The sequence below is a fragment of the Echeneis naucrates genome, chromosome 5, assembly GCF_900963305.1.
Source record: "Echeneis naucrates chromosome 5, fEcheNa1.1, whole genome shotgun sequence".
NCBI classification, from domain to species: domain Eukaryota; kingdom Metazoa; phylum Chordata; class Actinopteri; order Carangiformes; family Echeneidae; genus Echeneis; species Echeneis naucrates.
The window spans coordinates 23,755,319-23,777,145 of record NC_042515.1 but is presented as its reverse complement, the minus strand read 5'-3'; the positions used below and the strand labels follow the sequence as shown (position 1 = coordinate 23,777,145).

At 41.9% G+C, this 21,827-nt stretch overlaps 1 protein-coding gene across 1 annotated transcript in view; it reads left to right on the top strand.

The window, feature by feature from the left end:
* Window positions 1–21,554, top strand: part of cntn2 (contactin 2) — a 34,648-nt gene extending 13,094 nt beyond the window's left edge. The window contains exons 2-23 of the mRNA XM_029501965.1: window positions 5,727–5,876; window positions 8,487–8,628; window positions 9,770–9,945; window positions 10,032–10,127; window positions 10,221–10,420; window positions 11,375–11,493; window positions 11,635–11,816; window positions 11,920–12,056; window positions 12,693–12,822; window positions 13,077–13,227; window positions 13,842–13,969; window positions 14,538–14,713; window positions 15,265–15,385; window positions 15,668–15,826; window positions 15,975–16,124; window positions 16,468–16,538; window positions 16,993–17,227; window positions 17,492–17,607; window positions 17,934–18,120; window positions 18,985–19,097; window positions 19,508–19,676; window positions 21,429–21,554. Of these exons, the coding sequence (XP_029357825.1) occupies window positions 5,819–5,876; window positions 8,487–8,628; window positions 9,770–9,945; window positions 10,032–10,127; window positions 10,221–10,420; window positions 11,375–11,493; window positions 11,635–11,816; window positions 11,920–12,056; window positions 12,693–12,822; window positions 13,077–13,227; window positions 13,842–13,969; window positions 14,538–14,713; window positions 15,265–15,385; window positions 15,668–15,826; window positions 15,975–16,124; window positions 16,468–16,538; window positions 16,993–17,227; window positions 17,492–17,607; window positions 17,934–18,120; window positions 18,985–19,097; window positions 19,508–19,676; window positions 21,429–21,538 (3,126 nt within the window). The 5' untranslated portion in view covers window positions 5,727–5,818 and the 3' untranslated portion in view covers window positions 21,539–21,554. The remainder of the gene's footprint in view (window positions 1–5,726; window positions 5,877–8,486; window positions 8,629–9,769; window positions 9,946–10,031; window positions 10,128–10,220; window positions 10,421–11,374; window positions 11,494–11,634; window positions 11,817–11,919; window positions 12,057–12,692; window positions 12,823–13,076; window positions 13,228–13,841; window positions 13,970–14,537; window positions 14,714–15,264; window positions 15,386–15,667; window positions 15,827–15,974; window positions 16,125–16,467; window positions 16,539–16,992; window positions 17,228–17,491; window positions 17,608–17,933; window positions 18,121–18,984; window positions 19,098–19,507; window positions 19,677–21,428) is intronic.
* Window positions 21,555–21,827: the final 273 nt, after the last annotated feature.

Genomic DNA, 21,827 nt, shown 5'->3' with positions numbered 1-21,827 from the left:
CAGGAAGATGAAATCCTCAACTGAAGAAACAAGTTAGAAAAGTATCTGTGAGAGGAATAAAATTGAATCACACATAATGAGTCAAAGGCCTACTGAGGAAGCAGCCTGCAACCAGGTCAGAGACTTTAGCCAGGCAACATCTTGAGTACTACAAAACTCCAGGTTCTCATCAAACCCAGTACACTATTCAGGGCGAGTGACAGAGCAACACTGAGATAGATTCGACAGATAAGGCTCTTCTTCATGTGTAAGAAGGAGGATTTCAGCACTTGGAGAAACACCCACCCTTTACCAGGTGAAAAATTACATTTGTTTCGGATAAGTTGTCAACATATAAAGACTGAAAAAGGAAGGTATCCAAAAATATGAAAGCCAGGGTAAACCCTTAAAATGTGAAACAAAGAAAAAGCAAGCTGGGGAAGCTTCTAGTATCCAAATTGTACTGAACCAGATTGAGAACAACCAGGAAAAACAGGTCTCCTGGTTGAACATCTGGTTCAACCAGGATGAACCTGAAGGTAGACTCAGGTGGCTTGAAGAAGAGCCTGCCTAATGGCAGTCATCAGTCATCACTCAGAGAGCAAAATGTATCAAGTAACTGATGAGCATGTGAATTAACCTTGGTCAAATAAAGATATCTCCACAGAAATGACTCATCCAGCTCTTGTAAAACTGTGGGGAGCCAGACCTCTCTTTGACCTGTCACCTTCTCCTCTTTGTTCTGTATACAGTAAAATAAACACAGTATTCATTCTGAATATGTAAATGCTCAGTTTGAAATATTTCTGAATACCAGAGCTAAATTCATGCAATCTAGAGATGTACAGCTGTGGCAGTAAGTGTGATGATCACCAGAGCTCTTTGGGAAGCAGCAAACTTGATTACAGTTTTTATTTACACTCCTTCTGTGAGTGGCAGTTGCAAGATAAACCAGGCTTTTCTATAAGCCACTTGTAATTTTGATATTTGCATTTTTTTATATTGATATTTGCTTTCTCTCGTGTATGTGGCATGTGCATCATGGCTTCTGTTGCTAATCTGCATTTGTTGACACTGGCTGGGTGTCTGCTGCTGCCAGCTGTCTCCCTGCATCGAGTTTGTTGGATACCTGAATGAGGAATTTTCCTTATTTTCAGTTCTGATGTTTTTTTGCACGGCGGCGTAGTGGTTAGCGCTGTCGCCCCACCATAAGAAGGTCGCGGTTCGGTTCCCGGCCTGGGTCTTTCCTGTGCGGAGTTTGCATGTTCTCCCTGTGTCTGAGTGGGTTTCCTCCAGGTACTCCGGTTTCCTCCCACCGTCCAAAAACATGCATGTATAGGTTAACTGGCGATTCTAAATTGACCGTAGGTGTGAATGCGAGTGTGAGTGGTTGTTTGTCTCTGTATGTCCTTGAGTTTTGGCCCTGTGATGGACTGGCAACCCGTCCAGGTTGTACCTGTCTGTTTGTCTGTTAATTGTTGGAACAATTGCAGCCACTGCAGTAGCTGCTGTGGTATTGCAAACAGTTGAATACATACAAATGGACGTGGGTGTTATGTGTGTTGCAGTTGCCAAACCTATGATAGCTGACAGGAATGTTTCCATTAGTTATTTTTAGTTCAGTAAAATTAAATTTGGAACAATCTCTAACCATTACAATGTAAGTCTGATGTCGAACACCAATGAATGAACCCTAACCCGAACCCTAACCCGAGGACATGAAGGCCTCGGGACGCAGCTCAGTGGTAGGGCTGCATGCTTTGCATGCAGAGGCCCCAGCCACAAGGCAAAACTGTGGTATGCTTGTGCTGGTCCCGATCACGGATATATGGGCAGGGTTGTAGCAGGAAGGGCATCCAAAAGTAAAAAGCCAAATCAGTAATGCAAGTCACAGGCCTGACTTGCTGTGATGATCCCAAATAGGTAAATAGCTGAAAGAGGTGGGGGTGGGATGGGGACAAGGAGACTCCTCTGCTGTCACTGTGTTGTCATTGCAGATGCCCCAGAAATCCAGGAGGCAAAGTCCTGTATCACTGAACTGATGTTAAAATAATTGAGCCACTGTTCGAAAATAACTTCAGTTAATTTCATGCCAAACTTCCCTTCACAAGTAACCTGGTTTACTTGCTCTTCCAGAAGTGCAGGTATCCTCCTATTTTTATGATTTGGACAAATCTGATACTGATTATCATCTCAATCAATCAATCAATCATCAATAAAACATTATTTATATAGCACTTTTCATACATTGAAAATGCAGCACAAAGTACTTCACAGACTTAAAACAACAACATGAAAAACATGCAACTAATATAAAACAGAAAGTGAAAAACCCACCCCCTCCCCCGAAACACACACAAATTCGCACACACAGTATAATGACATGGAACTGAGGAACCATGGGAAGAAACCCCGATGAGGGAACACTGGAACTAAAAACTAAAAGATTAAAATACAGTAAGAAAAGATGAAAATATACATCAGTCAAAAAATGTCTAAAAATAAGAAGAAGCTGTGACCATAATGGATGAATGCAGCCTCACCGTGGGTTTTGGTTCCAACTTGTGGAATGGTTAAAAGGCCGGTGCCAGAGGACCTCAGGGTCCGTGAGGGCCGATATGATAAAAGCAAATCAGATAATCATATGATCATCTATAGAAGATCAGTTAACACCAGTTTTGTTTTTTTTTTTATTTCTCTGAGTGGTCCATTATTTGACTGAGAAATTATGAAACCATTCTTTCCAGTCTGTTTTACCTCAGTTTAAGAGATATAGTACTGATCTAATCAGTGTGTGTGTGTGTGTGAGAGAGGAAGAGAGATCCTTTGAGGGGTGATTGTGATTGTGACTCAGCGTTGACGTAGGCCTTATAGTCTGTTGTTGAGGGATTTTTGTTATATTGTTGATATGACGGCAAAATGTCTGTTAGCTTCTGTTTCTGTTTAGGTGCATGTCAAATATAGAAAAAAAGGTGACATGCTGAATCTCTACATCGTGATGTGTGACATTTGTCTCTCACACATTTATTTCAGTTCTATTTCAACAACCAATTGTTCACTTGGATTAGGTAACATGAGGAATGGTGCTATGGCAACGGAGGTCTTAGAGTCATAGAAGAGGTCAGAGCATGGAGGAAGGCAGCCACAGAGCTGAACCCCTATAGTAACTTTCGATAGAAATTGAAAAACCTTAGGAAACATTGAAGTTTGTTTTTAGAAAATTGTATGGGCCACCCCAACACAGACTTAAGTTTGGCTGGGTCCATCGCTTTTTTCCAGACAGAAATAATGTCACCTAAGAAGCTAATTTAGTTTGTGACAACCTCTTACTGTCACCTGGTGTTCTTCCCTGCTAGAAGAAAAGATGAGGATTATTGTCCAATGACTAATGACAGAGATGAAAAACTAAACCAACAACCTACAGACAATAGACACATGCTATTTCCTCTCTTACCGTCTCACTGTTACTGCAATAAAGACTAAAAATGTGAAAAATAAATGAATAAATAATAACAGTGTTACCACCAACATCGCTGTCTCTCAATTTAAGAGCAAGAGCAGCCAATAAATATGTCCTTGCCCTTTGAAATCAAAGAAATCAAACAGGTGCCATGGCTCAAGTAACCCAAAGCTCCAGATACATCAACAGAGAGCCTGAGGATTACACTGTTCAATGCAAGTAATGAGTTTTTAGCCAAAGTCAGACTTTCGTAGGTTAAAATGTTGCAGTTGTTGAAAGGTTGCTAAGCAACATGAAGTACAATATAGAGAAGTGCCACTTGTGTCTGCGTTTACACACTAAAGTCTTCTCCTCTGCATCTTGTCTCTTGACATCAGTCATGGTGTGTTGTTTTATCATCACACATTTTAGTGTGCCTATGGCTGTACCTGGGGGAAAATACTATAATTCTTCTAGTCTTACATGAAACTTCATGTAAGACTAGAACAGTTATAGTATTGTTTCCCCTCTTTCAGACGTTCCATTTAAACGTTACCTGTGCTATATCTTTTATTAAGTAGTAAAATATCAAAAGTAGCTACCAGAATGCATGCAACACATAAACAAAGACATATATTAAGAGAGATTAATGTGTGTAAATGGGTTAGAAGTCAATGAAAAAAAGATACCAAGATCAAAAACTGAAACATAAATAAGGGTATGCATTATGAAAGAAAACCAGCAAATCATCATGACATCTTTACTATCAATGCAAAAGTTCAATGCATCCTATCGAACAGTTGACATAGATACTATAAACTAAAGAGCTTATTGATGATTAAAACCACAACCAATAGTCAGTGAGGTAATTCAGTCTTACGCCACTGATTAACTCAGGGAGCTTCTTTTGTGTTCATTTGAGCTGCAGGAGATGTTTATTCATTGTTTGGCCCAAAGCTAAATTGAAATACGTCCATGTTTCACACACCTCATGTGGTTGAAAAAAAAAAAAAAATGATATATGACCCAGTAATTCAGAATTTCATATAGAAACCAAAATTACATGTGCTGTTTTGTTGTGAGACCTGCAGTGGTGAGATCAGTAGAAGTCTGACTTACACTTGTCTGTGATAAATCGGAGCTTAATGGATTCGTATGAAGGATCTCACTAAACTGATTTAATAGCCCTGCTCTGACTCCCTCTCTATTTCATTTAATCTGCACACTTCTTCCCTCCTCATCAGTCTCTCACTTATATTTTTAGTCTTTCTCTTGTCCACTCGTTATTCTTTATTACGCCTTTCACCTTGTATTTTTGATTTGCGGCATTCTGTTCCCATTCATTTTTACATGCTGTGCACCTCCTTTCCCCTTCAGGAGTGAGAGACTGCACACTGAAAGTGATGTGTGTGTCCGACTTGTCTGGGCTTAATGATGCATGGAGAAATGAAACCCTATGTTATTATTGTTTGATTTTGTTAAGTCCTAAATCTTAAGTCAATAAAGTAGGATGGACTGTATGTGTTGGGGCGATAGACACAGCTAAAGGTAGAGCAAGTGATCCACGAATCAGAAGGTTGAATCTGATTCTGACTTCTGAAGGTTCCTTCTGTAGTATTGATTTGTAAGGTTGATGTAAGGCTGGGCTGGTTAAGTTCTCTGTTCCTCCAGGTTTTGTGAAAGTATCTTCAGGCAAGATTTTGAACCTTGTTGCCTATGATGGCTTCTCCATCAGTGTATGGGAGTGATGTATGAATGTGTGAGTGTATGGGGGATTGTTTCCCCAGTTCCAGTTTTCAGTCTCAGTTCAGGGTTTATGCTTCAGTAATTCAGCCCTGATGCTGAGCTGGTCACATGTGGAACATAGAAAAATGACCACTGGAAAGGATAGTGTCCAATATCAGCAGTGAGACGACAGAAGCAAACTGCTGGACTAGTCCGAGAGCGAAAGAGTCTATAACGTGGTCCAAACATATCCTAAAGCTTGGTCTAGTTTCCAAAACCACTGAGTTTGAGTGAAATTTAGGTCTGACTCGGGAAACAGCATTTTCTCTGAGAATCCCGGTTATGATTGGGTTTTTAGCCTATCCTGGTTATCGTTATGTTTTTAGAGTACAGCTCTGGTGTTTGGTTCAATGGGTGTGGATGAGCCTCAGAGATGAACTATCACAAGATTTGGGACCAACATTCACTGGGATGAAATGATGAGTTGATCAGGACAGCATGATGTCTTTTAGTCTTTCTTTTTAATTGCTTTGCAGGCAATGCATTCCTGATGATAATTATCTTGTTCTGTTTTTCTGCACAGACCAAACTATAAAACTGAGACCAGGTGAGCAGGTTTTGAGCCCATCTGCTTCAGGTCTGTTTGTGATCCTGCTGCCCAGCTGGACCCAGATCATGGATTGCCTGTTGTATATGTTGCTCCTCAGCTCAGTGGCTTTGACTGAAGCCGTTGGTAAGTTCACACACACACACACACACACACACACACACACACACACACACACACACACACACACAGATCTGCCTCCTATGTTGAGTCCTGTTTTGTCTAAATGAGACTTGATTTTTTTGGATGTGTAGACAGAAGGAGAACATTTTAATGAGGTGATTGAGTCAGATAATGAGATTCACTTCAGTGATAATGGGGTGTTTTGTAGCAGCTCAAAGTACATTTTGGTTGTCTACATGCTTTTCTGCTGTGTTCATACCTAACAACTAATCAATCATTTTAATTTTAATTTAACAGCCACCTCAACACAATGTACTGCATAAAGGCTGGAATCGAGAGGAAGAGAGGGACAGTAAGAGATAATGCTGATGACTGACGTAGGTTTTCTTGTCAGTTTTTTGTGTATCTGATTATTCCAGGCTGCCGGGGGGAGTCTAGTTAAGCTTAAAAGCAACCTGGAAACAGACGCTTGGGTACAAAAACCATGGTGGCAAAGAATATTCTGGGAGACTGGGAATGGCCATCATAAATATTAAATATTAAAAGTGTCTAACAGCTCAATGATACTGTTGAGCATGCATTGCATTCCTTGTTCTGCTTTGCAGCCTCATGTGTTTGGTGTAGAGACACAGCAACTAGTTCTCCACCTGATCAGAACAAGAAGCGCCAACACCAGCTTTAGTCCAAGATGGTGGAAGCACAGACTGTCCCCAAAACTAAGGAAAAACAGGAGGCATGCCAGAGACTGAACTTTCAAATTGAAACACTTCCAAATAGCAACTCAGAAATAATAACAGCTCCTGACCTAACAAATGCTCCATAAGAGCTTAGCTCAAAGTCTGACTGAAGAACAGAACTGTGGATGATGGACAGTGAGATGTCTTTTCTTTGACCAGGGCTAACAAAATGCAGCCTATGCATAATGTCATCAAGGGAAATTTCAAGGGACCTTTGTCTACAATCCTGTAAATGTGTGAGAGACGGCATTAGACATGCGGTTGCAGGTCATCTGATAAAAATGTTATATTGTTGTTATAGTTAGAAGGTGTTGTTAAAAGTGGAACAAAAACAGACTTTGTTGTGCACTTAATTAAAAAAACTTTTCAGTTAAAGAAAAAAGATGTAATTGTTTCTTCAGTTATTATAAAGCTACACTGAGTGTGTGTGTGTGTGTGGGTGTGGATGTACTCTCAGAGACACACATAGTTACATAGTTCATGATGAAAATTGTGCTAGCACTGTTTCTGCCTTCGGCAAAAAGCCAAATGAGTTATTTGAAGAAGAAAGATGTTTCTCCCAGATTGTTGCTGCCTGTGAAAATCAATACACATTAGACGCAGTAACACTGACAGCCTGAGACTGAGCTAAGTCTGCTCAAACACCCATATGATGAAGAGTCCTTTGTGCCTGTGAAGTATTGAACACATCAAAGATCTTCCCCATCTGCTCTCTGTCACAGGTTGTACATCTGTTTGTTGCCATAGCTCAATTAAGAGGAAGGGTAGAAATACAACAGCAAGCTTCAGAAAAGGGTCTTTTTCCCTCTTTAAGGGTCTTTATACCCTCCCCCCAATGCCTATCTCACTCTCTCTCTCTCTCTCTGTCTCTCCCACTCTCAACCCAACCGGTTGAGGCAGATGCCCCCCCCCCCCCGAGCTTGGTTCTGCTCGAGGTTTCTGTCTCTTAAAGGAAGTTTTTCCTTGCCACTGTCTCCAAGTGCTTCCTCATTGGGGGATCTGTTGGGTCTCTTTAAATCATTTTATAAAGAGTTTGGTCTAGACCAGCTCTACATGTAAAGTGCCTTGATGTAACTTTGTTATGATTTGGCGCTATACAAATAAATCTGATTTGATTTGATTTTGATTTTTAACAATAATATTGTAAGCATCTACACTGATGATCATGCTGTGAGCTCCAGAGATGTTCCTTTACTTACCAACAGCTGTGTCCGGAGGTGGGAGGGGGCTGTTTTGTGATGTTATATCACATTCTGTAAAAAAGTAAAGATGAAGCTTTAAACATGATGCACATAATTATGCAGTTAATATGGTTTATATTCTACAGCACTGACACTTGCAAACACTGACTCATTCAGATGAGAATCTAACTAAGACATTTGGTGATTATGCAACAAGCCTGTAAATAAAATGAGTGCGAACAGCTAAGTTTTTCATTGAGCTGTAAACAGAAAGTTCTGGCTTTCCATGATACTTTCCATGTATTGTTGAACATGGCTTTGCACTTCTCTCAGACCAGTGCTATATTCCATAACAATCATATTGTGATTATGTTGGCATGTGTGATTTTCATTTGGGCCATCCTTTTCTTTTCAGTATTCACCACATCTGAACATTTGCACAAATTCATTTAAGCTTTATTTGTGTGGTACCAAATTGTAGCATTCATCATTCCGAGGTAGTTAAGGGTTGCTTAAAGGGCACTTTCAATAAACAACAGAAAAACTGTTGTCTTTCCTTCAGAGTAAAGACATGACTGGAAAACAGAACAAAATCAAGTTGTGTCCATAGTGTCCAGGCCACAACTGAAGGTCAAAAGGTCCTCACCAGCAGGAAACTTGGCTCAAGGTTTGTTGTGATACTGTGATATTTCCAGGTGGAGATGTGTGTGTGTCAGGTCATGACAGTGGCCCAGTGTTTGAAGAACAGCCAAGCAGCACAATCTACCCAGAGGGCCTCAGTGAAGGCAAAGTGACCCTCAGCTGCCAGGCCAGGGCCAGTCCAGCTGCCTCCTACAGGTGGGAAACACACACACACACAAGCTTGAAAAAGGCTTACATTTCATGAACAAAAGTTTATCATCCCTTTCCCGTCTTGTTAATTTCAAGGATTTTAAGCAGTGATGTTAATGAAGTTATTTTGTATGTACCTGTGAGGAATCACCAGGAGTAGTGAACAGGGAACTATGTCGCACATTTACTTATCCTGTTTCACTGTTAGAAGTTATGGAGTCAAATGTGCCAAACTTATTTAATGTGATTAATGATGCCATTAATTGTTAATGCTATATGCTGCTGAAACACACCTCTAGGTCATACTGCTTTTCCATCTATTCTCTATTTCCCTTTGACCATTATGAGTGTGAAACAGGTATTAAAAATGAAACTGGTAAATGAAGCAGCATGACAACCTGCACAGATTCAGGTTAATGGTGTATGTGTCAGTATAAGCTCTGTTCTTCTGCTGCACAAAGACCAGAAAGACTTCAGACTTAGTCTGAAAGCTCATATATACATATCTATGTGTGCATTTAAACGATGGTGAAAGCCTTTTCCTCTTGTCTAGAGCCTTTTTAATATGTGACATATGCTGTGAATTGGGAATGCTTTCAAATATAGAAAAATATATTCAAATCAAAAATTGATTTTATTTGAATTTTTCTTGTGTTTATTTACTTTACTTTTGTTAATTGATAAAAATGATTAACACTTATATTTTTGAAAGTATTCTTATTTGACAGCATTTTTTTCCAGCATGTCATGCACAGTACTGTATGTGACATACTTCAGTTCTGTATTGGTCGGACTGATGATTGGAAGGAGACTAGCTTGCATGCTCTCCTGTTATGCCTCAATTCAGTGTTTGTGCACAAAACTCAACAGCACCATCAGCAGTGTGTATTTGAGAGAACATTTTGTTTACCTTGAAAATCATCTGTATACCAGCACTTTAACTGAATTTATAATCTGTATATGCATCTCATTCAGTCATAATGATGATGAAAGATGAAAGCTCATACACGTATCGAAGATCCCTCAAGTTTAAGATCTTTTGCTTTGACATGACTTTAGCGCTCCTGATAGTGCTGACATTTCCCACCCACGGCTGACTCTTGTGGACTTTGTCAATGTATCTTTTTCCCTGCTCTTTGTCTTGCAGGTGGCTTGTGAACGGCACTGATGTCCCACTTGGCTTGGACCTCCGTTACACCCTGGTGGCTGGTAATCTGGTGATCACCAGCCCTGACTCTCTCCGGGACCCAGGCTCTTACCAGTGTCTAGCCATCAACCGCTGTGGAACCATCATCAGCAGAGCAGCTAACCTCAAGTTTGGCTGTGAGAGAGCAGAGGACATGTGGTGGAGATAAGGTCTTATTCTACCTGGTTGATGTGATGTTAATCCTTTCCTTCTGTCTCTTCAGACCTCCATGACTTCCCCTCAGACAACAGAAGCCCCCAGACAGCATATGAGGGTCTGGGAACTTTCCTGGCCTGCCAGCCGCCCCCACATTACCCAGGTTCAGAAAGCGCTTAAACATTCCAAATACAGCCTCTACTTGTCGTGCTTTGATTGGTGATGAGCTCGGTTTGTCCTTGTCTCCTCTGTCTAGCTCTTTCCTACCGCTGGTTCTTCAACGAGTTTCCCAACTTCATCCAGAAAAGCGATGGCCGTTTGTTTGTGTCACAGGTGACAGGAAACTTGTTCGTGGCTAAAGCTGAGCCAAATGACACTGGCAGCTACTACTGCTTCACGACCATCAACTTGGACATCACCACCAAGAGCACCTTCAGCAAAGGCAACCAGCTGACTGTGCTGCCTGATGGTACGGAGGCTGATGTTAGCACATGCAGCTCTACAGTAGTGCTCTGGTCTGTAGGACACTGACTGATCACTCAATGACTGAGCAGGTTACTGGTTAGATTTTCAGATTTTCAGATAAATAAATATTCAGATGAACTAAACAAGCATATCAATTAAAAAGTAATACTGACAGGTGCAGGGGCCCTTATCATCAGGACAAGACAAGACTGCAGACTCCTCAGGACTCTCTGACTGTCCAGGAGTGTTGCAATCAAAGTCAAGGCCCAAACCACATACACCATCTGTGGAGAGGCCTGAAGAAGACAGTTGACAGTCACTTCTAGTCCAGTCTGATGAGCTCTGAGAGGACCTGACAGGAAGATTATCCTGATCCAGGTTGAGATTTTTTAGAGACCCAAGAAGACTAAATCAGGAACTGCTAATGAAGGGGGTCCTAGAAAAACTGGATTGAGTTCTAAATACTTTTTGGAATTAGAGATTTACATTTTTTTTATCCTCATGGGTTACTGAGTGTTGACCGATCCATTTAAAAAGTGAATGGCTCTGACTGCTTCTTGGAGCTGTTGAGTTAGTGGGTAGCTATTCCTGTGCTGTTATTGGCCCCAGGAGCTGTTGTGTGTGTTAAATGGGTGGGACAGAAGATTTAGTCCATGACATTCGGGGCCACAACAGCTCAGAAAGGAAAATGTTCATCAAAAGAAGAACTTGAGTATGTTTATTTGGTATCTGGCCTTTAGACTTTTCCCTACAGGCTACTGGTCCATGGTACTGAGCAAGAACTAAATATTGAAAAATGTTGGTCTGGTCATTGCTTTGATTGTAGAGGTTTGCTGTTGTTTGATTTTGTAAATAAGAAGCAAGAGTAAAGGACAATACAACTCGCCCCAGCAGATTAGACCACAGATGTACAACATCGACATGATCTTCTCTGAATGTTCACAGCTTTACTTTATTTCAGCCAATCCAAGGAAGTCGGCCCCAAGCATTAAGGTGCGCTTCCCAGCAGAGACCTATGCCCTGGCAGGACACACCGCTCAGTTAGAGTGCTTCGCCTATGGAAAGTAAGCACGGCCTTCACCTCTGACATCAACAAGTCGTACGTCTGTGAGCTGTTGTGGACTGTGCTCTGTTCATCTCTGCTCATCTGTCTTTCTTTGTGCTGTGGAACCACCACCACTCTCCCTGCGCTTCCTGTGCAACAGTCCGGTTCCAAAACTGCGGTGGAGGAAGGTGGATGGACTGATGCCGTCCAAAACAGGCTCCTCTGCAGAGGGCCCAACCCTCATCCTGCCAGGACTTTCCTTTGATGATGAGGGTGTTTATGAGTGTGAGGCCTACAACTCGGAAGGAAGCGACACATACCAGGGACGCATCAACGTGCAAGGTGGAGGAGTGACATTTGCTTTGATCAGGTTTCTGTCTGTCAGTGCAGCTTCACTTCTTGACCGTGTTGTATTAAAGTTCTGATGTTTCTTCCCCTCCTCCAGCTCAGCCTGAGTGGCTGCAGGTGATGAGTGACTCTGAGGTGGAGATCAGCTCAGAGCTGCACTGGAGCTGTGTTGCTGCTGGTAAACCACGACCTTCTGTTCGCTGGCTACGCAATGGACAGCCACTCAGCACACAGGTACTAAATACTTTCACACTGTAGTGTATACACACAGAGTCAAGTGCCAAAGCACTGTGACTCATCTTTAGCTTGATGAGAAAATGAGTGCTGTGTTGGTCTGAAACAACGACAACGAGAAGGTAGAGAGCTAGCCACACAGAACAATGAAGGTGCTCTGGTCTGATAAATCAGTTCTTTCACACCATGTTAATGGTCAGGTGTGTGTGTGTTGCATGGGGAAAACATGGCACCAGGATGCATAATGGGAAAAAGATCAGCCGGGGGAGGCAGTGTGATGCTTTGTCCTGCTATGGATGTTACTTTGACATGTAGCACCGACTTAAGCATTGTTTCAGACTTCTGGGAAAACTGATGTTTTATCCTGGTGTGTAATTGATCAACAACATGGTGTTAGTTTGGTGCACAGACTCAGTCTTTCATGTATTCCTCATACTAGTATCAGTATCAAGACAACTATAACTGTAGTCAAACTGGATCACCTACTCTGTGTTCCCAATCCAGTGACTTTTGGACCACTATTAAAAGTAATAGATCAGGTTTAATTTAAAGATTTCATCTAACCGCATCACATGGAGCCTCATGATAGGCTGGACTCAGACACCCATCCTTCATCCTCCCTGTGTGTTCTTTCAGGACCGAGTCGAGGTGAATGGAGCTCGTCTGAAGATCAGTAATCTGGCCCTGGAGGATTCAGGGATGTACCAATGTGTGGCTGAAAACAAACATGGTACCATCTACTCCTCTGCTGAGCTCCGAGTCCAAGGTAAGAGGAAGCTCTTGTGTCTGTCTCTGGTACTGATGCTGAGTCAGTCAGGATTTGTGTAGTTAACCATAAAAGATGTGGATTCTCTTTTTATTATTGCAAATTCAAATTTAATGCAGTTTGATATCATAACATTCACTTAGTTTTTTTCTTTCCTTTTTTTTCCTAATACATCTTTAATATCCATAACCTCTTCCCTATTGCTTGTGCTTATTTTTTGACTCTTTCTCTGCCCCTGTCCCCTGTCCCTCCAGTTCAGGCTCCAGACTTCAGACAGAATCCCGTACGGAAGCTCATTCCGGCAGCCAGAGGGGGCCAGGTGAAGATCGAGTGTCGTCCTCGAGCCGCCCCAAAGCCCAGCCTGTTTTGGAGCCGAGGGACAGAGCTGCTGACAAACAGCAGCAGGTAGAGTCATGATGGGGTCACAGTGTTCTGCAGTCGCAGTGCAGTGCTTGATTCACAGGTTCAAACCCTGGGACACAAATATACATGAGCAAATAACAACCATGTCAACTGTGAAACTGTATGGCATTAATACAGTAGCTCAATATTTATACAAGAAGTGATTTAATCTTTTAATGCTGTTCTATCAGTGTAAAGCACCATGGTAACTGATGCTGAACCTTGCTAACCATATCCAGATCAGCTCAAATGCCAAACTACTAACCAACAGAAAACTGGGTCATAATTTCTGACAAGGACAAAAGAGTTCAAACTAAAGTGATGGACAGCAAAGATCAGTAAATTTTGTTTAGATCATCAATATTTTGCAGTTTGAGTCTTCCTCTTATATCAAAACTTCCTGTGAACATTGATGAAGCTTTTGTTCCTCTTCATCACCACTCAAACTCTGCTGTTGATGATTAGAACAATGAACCACTCTATCAGTATCTCAACCAGAGTCACCTTATCACACCATCCACCTGAACCTACTTGGAGACAAACTGTCCATGGTTTTCTCTTGCTTGTGGTGTAAGCAGCCAGCTGGGGGCGCTGTTGATCCATCTGTGTCTCCTCAGAGTCACAGTGACGTCAGATGGTGTCCTCTGGATCTACAACATCAGCCGAGCAGATGAAGGCAAATACACCTGCTTCGCTGAAAACTACCTGGGCAAAGCCAACAGCACTGGACACCTGTCTGTCAGAGGTATACACGCGCGCAAACCTTTCATTTTGGTTTTTTCGGGGTAATGCTAAAAAATACTCAAGATCATTTGTGTGTCTGACTGTGGCCCTGTACACATGTTAAGGTTAAGGAAGATTTAACATCTTATTTGTCTTACCAGCTGCTCTGTAACCACTTACATTCATCGAAATGTGATTCATCACAAGCTGCAGTAGATTCATTTTAATGTCATAACTTTGTCATCATAAACTTGTTAGCACCAGTTAAATTAGTTAAAATTTTAGAAAACCTTAAAAAGGTTAAATAAGTGTCAACTGCTGGAACTACTGATGATTAGTAAGACACTGATGATGGACATGAAAATGTATGAAAAAGCAGTGGTAGTCAGAGGTTTGGAGACTCTGGAGAAACCGTTTTAGGGTTTTATATTTGTGTTAAGGTGACGCAGTTGCTGCTGGGTTCCTAAATAACCCATGGAGCATAACAAAGTATTTACAAATGCCACACTATCCTTCCCTCTGCAATCCAGATAATTTTTTTAGCGATGGCCCATTGCTGGATTTCGTCTGAACCAGTTTTATTCTTGCAGATGCTACGAAGATCACACTGGCTCCCTCTAATGCTGACATCAACCAGGGTGAGAATCTGACACTGCAGTGTCATGCCTCCCATGACCCCACCATGGATCTGACCTTCACCTGGGCCCTGAACGGGGTCCTGCTGGACTTGGAGGACGCTGCTGGGCCATACCATAGGGTGGAGGGGGTGAGTCCTGTGGTGTATTTGATAGCTGGAGGACACTATTTCTACATAGTTTCGACCAACAGTGTAGTCCACACCCAATCAGGCCTATGTGTCAGGTTATTTGTGACAGCTTGAAAGGAAATGTGAATATAGTTGTAGGAAATAATACATTTACATATACATTATAAATTTGTACCTCAGGTTAACAGAGATAAGCAACCATTACTGAGTCTTTGGTAGCAAAAACACCCGCAGGAGAAGAACTGTGGCAGACGCATGCCCAATTAGACTACAGAGGCATCACTCTGCTTGAGCTGTGATGTTAAAAGTGAATCTTAGAATGATACAAAAGCCAGCAGGTATGTAAAATAAAGTGTAGATGTTCTTCAACCCCAACAACTTCATCAGGTAAGTTTAACTTTTCATGGTCTCTGAGAACAGGTATAGATCAGAGGGGGCTGAACTGCTGAATCAGAGAAACTGTTGTGGCTCATGAGAATTGTTTTGGGTGGCACTAAATGTCTGGACCTGAGCCATGTGTGTATCTCTTCTTTCTGCCTCTTCTGTTTCAGAAGGAGAACGTTGGTGATCTACTGATTGTGAATGCTCAGCTGAGTCAGGCAGGGATCTACTTGTGCACAGCTCAGACTGTGGTGGACAGCTCTTCAGCCTCGGCTAAACTGGTAGTACGAGGTGAGAGGAGTCACCTGTGCGACAGTGACTACAATAAAATCCTCCACTTACCACCACTCTCTGGGGCAACTATGATGTCGGGTTTTGTTTTTGCAAGCACAAAGTAAGAGAGAATGCAAAGTAAAAGTAGAAGACAGACCATTGATCTTATTTTGAAACCATCATCAGCTGCAGGACACAGGGTTTCACTCTGAGACTGCAATTGAAAATATGTAAGATACCTTGTTAAATAGTGATAAATGATTGTGCTAATGATAAGCTGTGTCTGTTCCCTTGGCCCAGGCCCCCCAGGTCCTCCAGGAGGTTTACTAGTGAAGAATGTGGCTGAAACATCTGTGGAGCTCAGGTGGAGTCGAGGCTACGATAATCACAGTCCGATTGGCAAATACATCATCATGGGCCGATCATCACTGTCAACACAGTGGAAGAGAATGAGGACAGGTGTGTGTGTGTGTGGACATGAGATCTGTCTGCTGTATCAGACTGATCTGTCCTACCATTACTACAAGTTCTTTCTGTTACTGGCCAAACAGAAAAAGCTGTAGATTGATGTGGTGTTTCACCTTGTCACATTTCCTTACTGAACCAGACCCAGTCAACATTGAAGGGAATGCCGAGTCAGCTCGTGTGGTAGGACTGATGCCTTGGATGGACTATGAATTCCAGGTCATCGCCAGCAACATCCTGGGCAGTGGAGAGCCCAGCATGCCATCACACACCATACGCACACAGCAAGCAGGTGAGAGCCCTCCAGAACTTGGGGACAGGTGGGCTGTTGTGTGCTCCGGCTTGCCGTGCTTTCTTTCATTGATTTCTGTTTATATATATTATGGATTAAATATTAAATAAATTTTCCCTCGTTGCTTCTTTCTTCTGCTGTTTCTCTAATGTCAGGTTTACTAAATTCACGTACAGCCAAATGAATTCAGGTTTTATTCCCGCTGTTTGACACTATTTAATAGCTAAACATAATTTCAGTCTCAGATATTAACCAACACAGCACCTGGTCTAACTTCTGTGTAATTTTCAGTATTGGATTTATCTTGTGTGTTGAATCTTGCATCTGTGTATTTGGCTCTCAGCTCCCACAGTGGCTCCCAGTGGACTTGGAGGAGGGGGAGGAGACCGCAATGAACTGATTGTTACCTGGACGGTGAGTGGGTGACTCACAGTGTTTTGTTTTTGGTTTTTTTGGGCGGGGGGGGGGGGGGGGGGGTGTTTGTGCACACAGATTATGTGCACATAATATCATTTTTAGATGTAAACTTTAAATGTATGTGGGTTAGTTTCCATTTCAATGGTGACGTTTCCAGTATTTTAATGTACAAATATATTTTACAGTTAAAGTGAAACACATGGATTAGAACCTAACTTGGTCCTCCTATGCAGAGGTATTATTCCCGAATATGGATCAAAGATTCCTGCGTCTAGCACTTCCCATAAAGCAACTTGATAACATCTTTCAGTAGATGAGAAATGAACTTCATCCCCTCAGCTGACATCCAGAGTTGAGATTTTGCATTTCCATCATCATAGAATCTGGAAAATAAACATAGCACAGTGGTAGTGACACAACGTTCAGTTCATTTCTATCCTGCACTCCTTAGCCAATGGCCAGAGAGTACCAGAATGGAGACAGCTTCGGCTACATCCTAGCATTTAGGAAGAAAGACACATTATCCTGGATGACAGTTCGGATTCCTCATGTGGAGTCGTCCCGCTACGTTTACTACAACGAGAGCCTTACGCCATACAATCCTTTTGAGGTGAAGATCAAAGCCTACAACCGCAGAGGAGAAGGTCCTTTCAGCCAAATTGCTGTAGTCCACTCTGCAGAGGAAGGTGAGACAATCAATGTTAATCAATGTTATATATCAATATATCAATGTTATTTTGACATCATCATCTTTATGTGGAAGATTAAATTGGTAATAATCAATATGCTGAACATTATAATAGTCTTATTAATTGTAAGTCAAAGAGGTAGAGTCAAATTAAAAATGAAAAGAATAGAAAAATGCTCACTGTGGGATGGACATAAGTGGTCGCCAGCTGCAATACTTGCTGGAGCGTCAGTCAGACCTAACTGACCTCGTGACCCCGCAGAGCCAACAGTTGGACCGTCCAGTATCAACGCTACAGCATTGAGTGCCTTTGAGATCCAGGTGTCATGGGAGCCTGTCCAGCAGCTCAGCGCCAATGGCATCCTCCGTGGATACGAGGTAAGCACAGCGGGTTGACCAACTCATGATGACGTCACAGGTGCCGGTTGGTTAGCAGTAATATTGTAATTTATAATGAGCTCATGTTCGCTGAACAACAGGCAGAACAAGTATGAGTTAAGAGGATTTAAGAATCTTGGGTTTATAGCAAAAGATGAAACACACAATGGCTCCATTCCCTAAGGTCATGGCCTTCATCACGTGGTCCTGACTATTATCAGCGTAGGACTGGCTATAAATTGTTTGTCTTACTGCTGATGATGGATGACAGGCAGTGCTTCACTCAGGATCATAAACGTGTTCTTTGCATCGTATGCTGTGTTCAGATCCGGTACTGGCGGCAGCATGAGCGGGAAGCAGCAGCAGACCGAGTAAGGACCGCAGGACTGGAGACGACAGCCAGAGTGTCTGGACTTCGACCCAGCACTCGATACCACATCGCAGTACTGGCATACAACAGTGCTGGCACCGGGCCTCCTTCACCGCGCACAGCTGTTACCACTAGGAAACCACGTATGGCTGTGACACTCACACACAGCATGCGCTCTCAGCAGTATCCTGATGTGGTTTCCATTAGTTAGAAAAGAATATATCACAGTACACTGTGTACAGTGTGTACAATGTATACTGAGCATGTGTGAGCCAGTGTAAACAAGAAGCGGATTGTCTACTTTTTTACTTCATCTTTTTAGTATTTTCTACAGCTAATCAACAGGAAGGTTAAAGTAAAAACTCAAAATAGAACTGAACAACAACTTCTACAAACACGTAAAGATCAGTAACAGTTTTAGGCTAAAATCCGTCCAGTGTCATTTATGAAAACTAGAAATTTTGGACCAGAAATATTGGGTATATGAATAAATGCATGGAATACACCAGCACACAAAGATGTTGATTTGGGGGGTTAACCTCTTATTTTTCTCTATAGTTATCAATCTGTTCTATACTTAGGTGCTGATTAGTATTTCTGTTATCACTATTCAGCTTCCACAGAAACACACCAAGACACATAGGAGTCATGTCCTATTAGTAATACAGTAGGTTATATGACCCAAACAGTCCCCCAGGCAGCTGCTACTGGTTCATGTCATTGCTCACAGGGGAGCTCAGGAAGCTTTTTCTTGGCCTGTGGCTCTGACTGAATTCAACAAAAGGATTAGACCTGATCCCTTCAGAGTCCCTCCTCTACCTGGAGCAAAATCATCATTTAGACCTGTTAGAGTACAGCTCTGAATTGCTGTTCTGATCTCTAGTGTTAAATGTCTTCACTTCATTGTCTTCAGTCAGGTGAACTATTCTTCCTCTAGTGTCTTTTTTTTTTATCTCAATCACAATTTTCCTTTTCATAAAATTCAACTGTCATAATTTTTGTTTTAGCTCCTAATCGCCCTCCAGGAAATGTGTCATGGAAAACAGATGGCTCCTGGGTAATGGTTCGGTGGGACCACGTGAAGGCCATGCACAACGAGTCAGCTGTGCTGGGTTACAAAGTGAGTGCTGCCTGACTGAAAGTGTTTGCTGAGACTTCTTGAAATGATGAGGAAATCAACTTTATTTCCTGCTGAGTTCACCTATTACTTATCACTAAGTGTTATTTAAAGTAACTCACTGCTTTAGTTAGTTAGTTAGGGCACGGATGTTGCATACACTAAAGGATTTTGTTATATTTCATTTAAATTAAAAAGTGATGCTGAAGGATGTGTAGAGTCCAAATGGTCTTGAGGTAGATCTATATTGATAGTGTGAAATGTTGATACTGTAAATTTACACTGGTGATGGTCGCGGTTTTGAGTGCTAAAAATCTACAACACATATCACTAAAAACGTTTTAGTCTTTGTATGTACAATTTCAGAAGATTATAATTGTGATACAACTCTGTTTCATTTTGTGTATGATCAGGTCCTGTACAAACATGAGGGCCAGACAGCTCTGAAGGTCCTGGACAAGGCAAAGGCGTCAGTTAGTCTGCCACTGCCAAAAGACAATGGTTACGTAGTGTTGGAGATTCGGTCCTGGGGAGAAGGCGGCGATGGGCCAGCACACGAGATCATTGTGTCCAGGGACTCGGGTGAGAAACTCAGACACACTAAAGAGGGATCTGTAGCAGTACTGTAGTCTTCTTTGGACTGGCCGACCAGAGTCAGCTTCTGCTCTAACACCAACACTTATTTGTCAAGGTTGATCTTGATTCTTTGAAACAAGAAAAAAACATATGAGTAGGAGAAGGTGGAGCTGAAGGCCCGAGGGCTGGATCTGAGCTGCTCAGTCCTCTGTCCTGATTGGTTTGTTTAGGTGTTCTATTTTCCTCTAAATGGGAACATCATTTAAGAAATGAACATCATATTTTATTGACCAATTAAATAATACAAATTTTTCCAACCACTCACCCCTGGATGGCCATTACATAGAATGAATGTTTAAGGCTCTTCAGCCTTTTACTGTCCACATCCACTTTTAAATAGAAATGTATGGCTTATCTCGCAAATGCTTTCTGCGTTATATGGAAGTGTTTCAGAGAAGGAAAAGACTCATGATGAATGATGTGGGCATAAGTTACCTCATCAGTGTCAACACAAACATACCAGGACAGAGCTGGGTGCAAGTTTTACTACAAGACAGGGCTGAAAGATCACAATCTGTAAACCTTGCCCTGTAATGGCAATGCCATTTATTGACCTTATTCCTGGATATGTTAGGGTAATTGGATTTGGATAAAAGACATTGCCACAGATATCCTGGTTACTGTCACCTTTGAACCACCATGCTCCCACTTCAAATGCAGAGATGGAACTTAGTTGCAAGACCGTTCTGCTGACTCCTGAAGGCATATGGGATCAACTGAAGAGCAAAAATAAATAACGTTTCAATGTAATGTAATATGCAGGATTTGAAGCTGTGACGTGATAAGGTTTTCATAGTTTTAAGTTAAAATGCTGAACATAGTAAAAATGCACTTGCATAATAGGTCAGGCATGTGGGCGGTGCCTGGAGACAGAGAGTGAGAGTGTTTTTCCTCCAAGGCCGTGTTATCAATGCAATATAGATGTCAGGATATCAGCCATGTTGATTATAAACATGTCAGCATTATCTCAAACAAACACAGTAACCCTTTAATTTGAACGGATATTCAGGGTTCAGGTGGCAGAGCAGAGATGTAAAGGTCAAACAGCAGGAACATGTTAGAGCTTGCTGTTACATTTCCATCTTTACCATGTCTGCTTGCACAGATCCTGAAGGGGATCACACATAATCCACTATGGATACTGAGGACAGAGGTGCTCTGGATTTACACAGTATTTTCCGTAGTAAACACACATTTGCATATTCTATTGATTGAAGTCTGAACATTTCTTATTTTGAAATCAACTATGTAAGTCAGGAGAAAAATGAGCAGCAACAATAACTGTGACTAGACGCAATGCACTGTGGGTCGTGGTGATGAACTGTAGAGTTAGATGGATGCTTTGAAGCAAAAATTAAACTTTTCCACTGTATACATAAATATATCATCTGTCAAGCAACAACAAGCAACACGCCCAATTCATGCCCATCTTTGCTGTCAAATTTTCCTCTCAATGTAACCCTTTCCCATAGGCTTCAATTCAATCTGACTTCTTTTTCCAATCAGTGGAGTTGCCCCCTGATGGTCATTAGGTAGAATGCAGGTTTACAGCTCTTCAGCCTAATAGGCTGACTGGTTCATCAGAGCTGCTTCATCAGTCCAACCACCATGTTTTGTGCCCTCTATTTGTCTGAAAGTGTTTAGAGTTTTGGTCTATTAAACGCATTTTATTCTATAACCTGTCTTTCTGTCTCACAGGAACTGGTATGATGGTCCAGAACGAGGCTCCCTCCTCTCTGTCCTCCTTCCCCCTCAACCTCATCACTGGCCTGGTCTCCCTCATGCTCCTGTCTTTGTCAGGCCTGTGATCTCTGCCCATCTTTGGACTTTGAAATTGAAGCGCTGCTGTGTCTCAGCCTTTGCTATGGTTGTGGGAGGGTGGGCAGATTGTGGTGATGGGGAGGTTTTGACATGATAGGGATTGGAAGGATGAGGGAGGATTGTGGGTAGGTTGGGAGGATCAGGTTTCATTTTTTATATAAAAGGAAAGAAGACCTTTTTTTTTTTAAGAAACAAAACAAATGGGGGGGGGTGTATTTGATTGTGTTTCATGTACCAATGTGAATAAAACCATGCCTTATGCAGGCCATCATATAT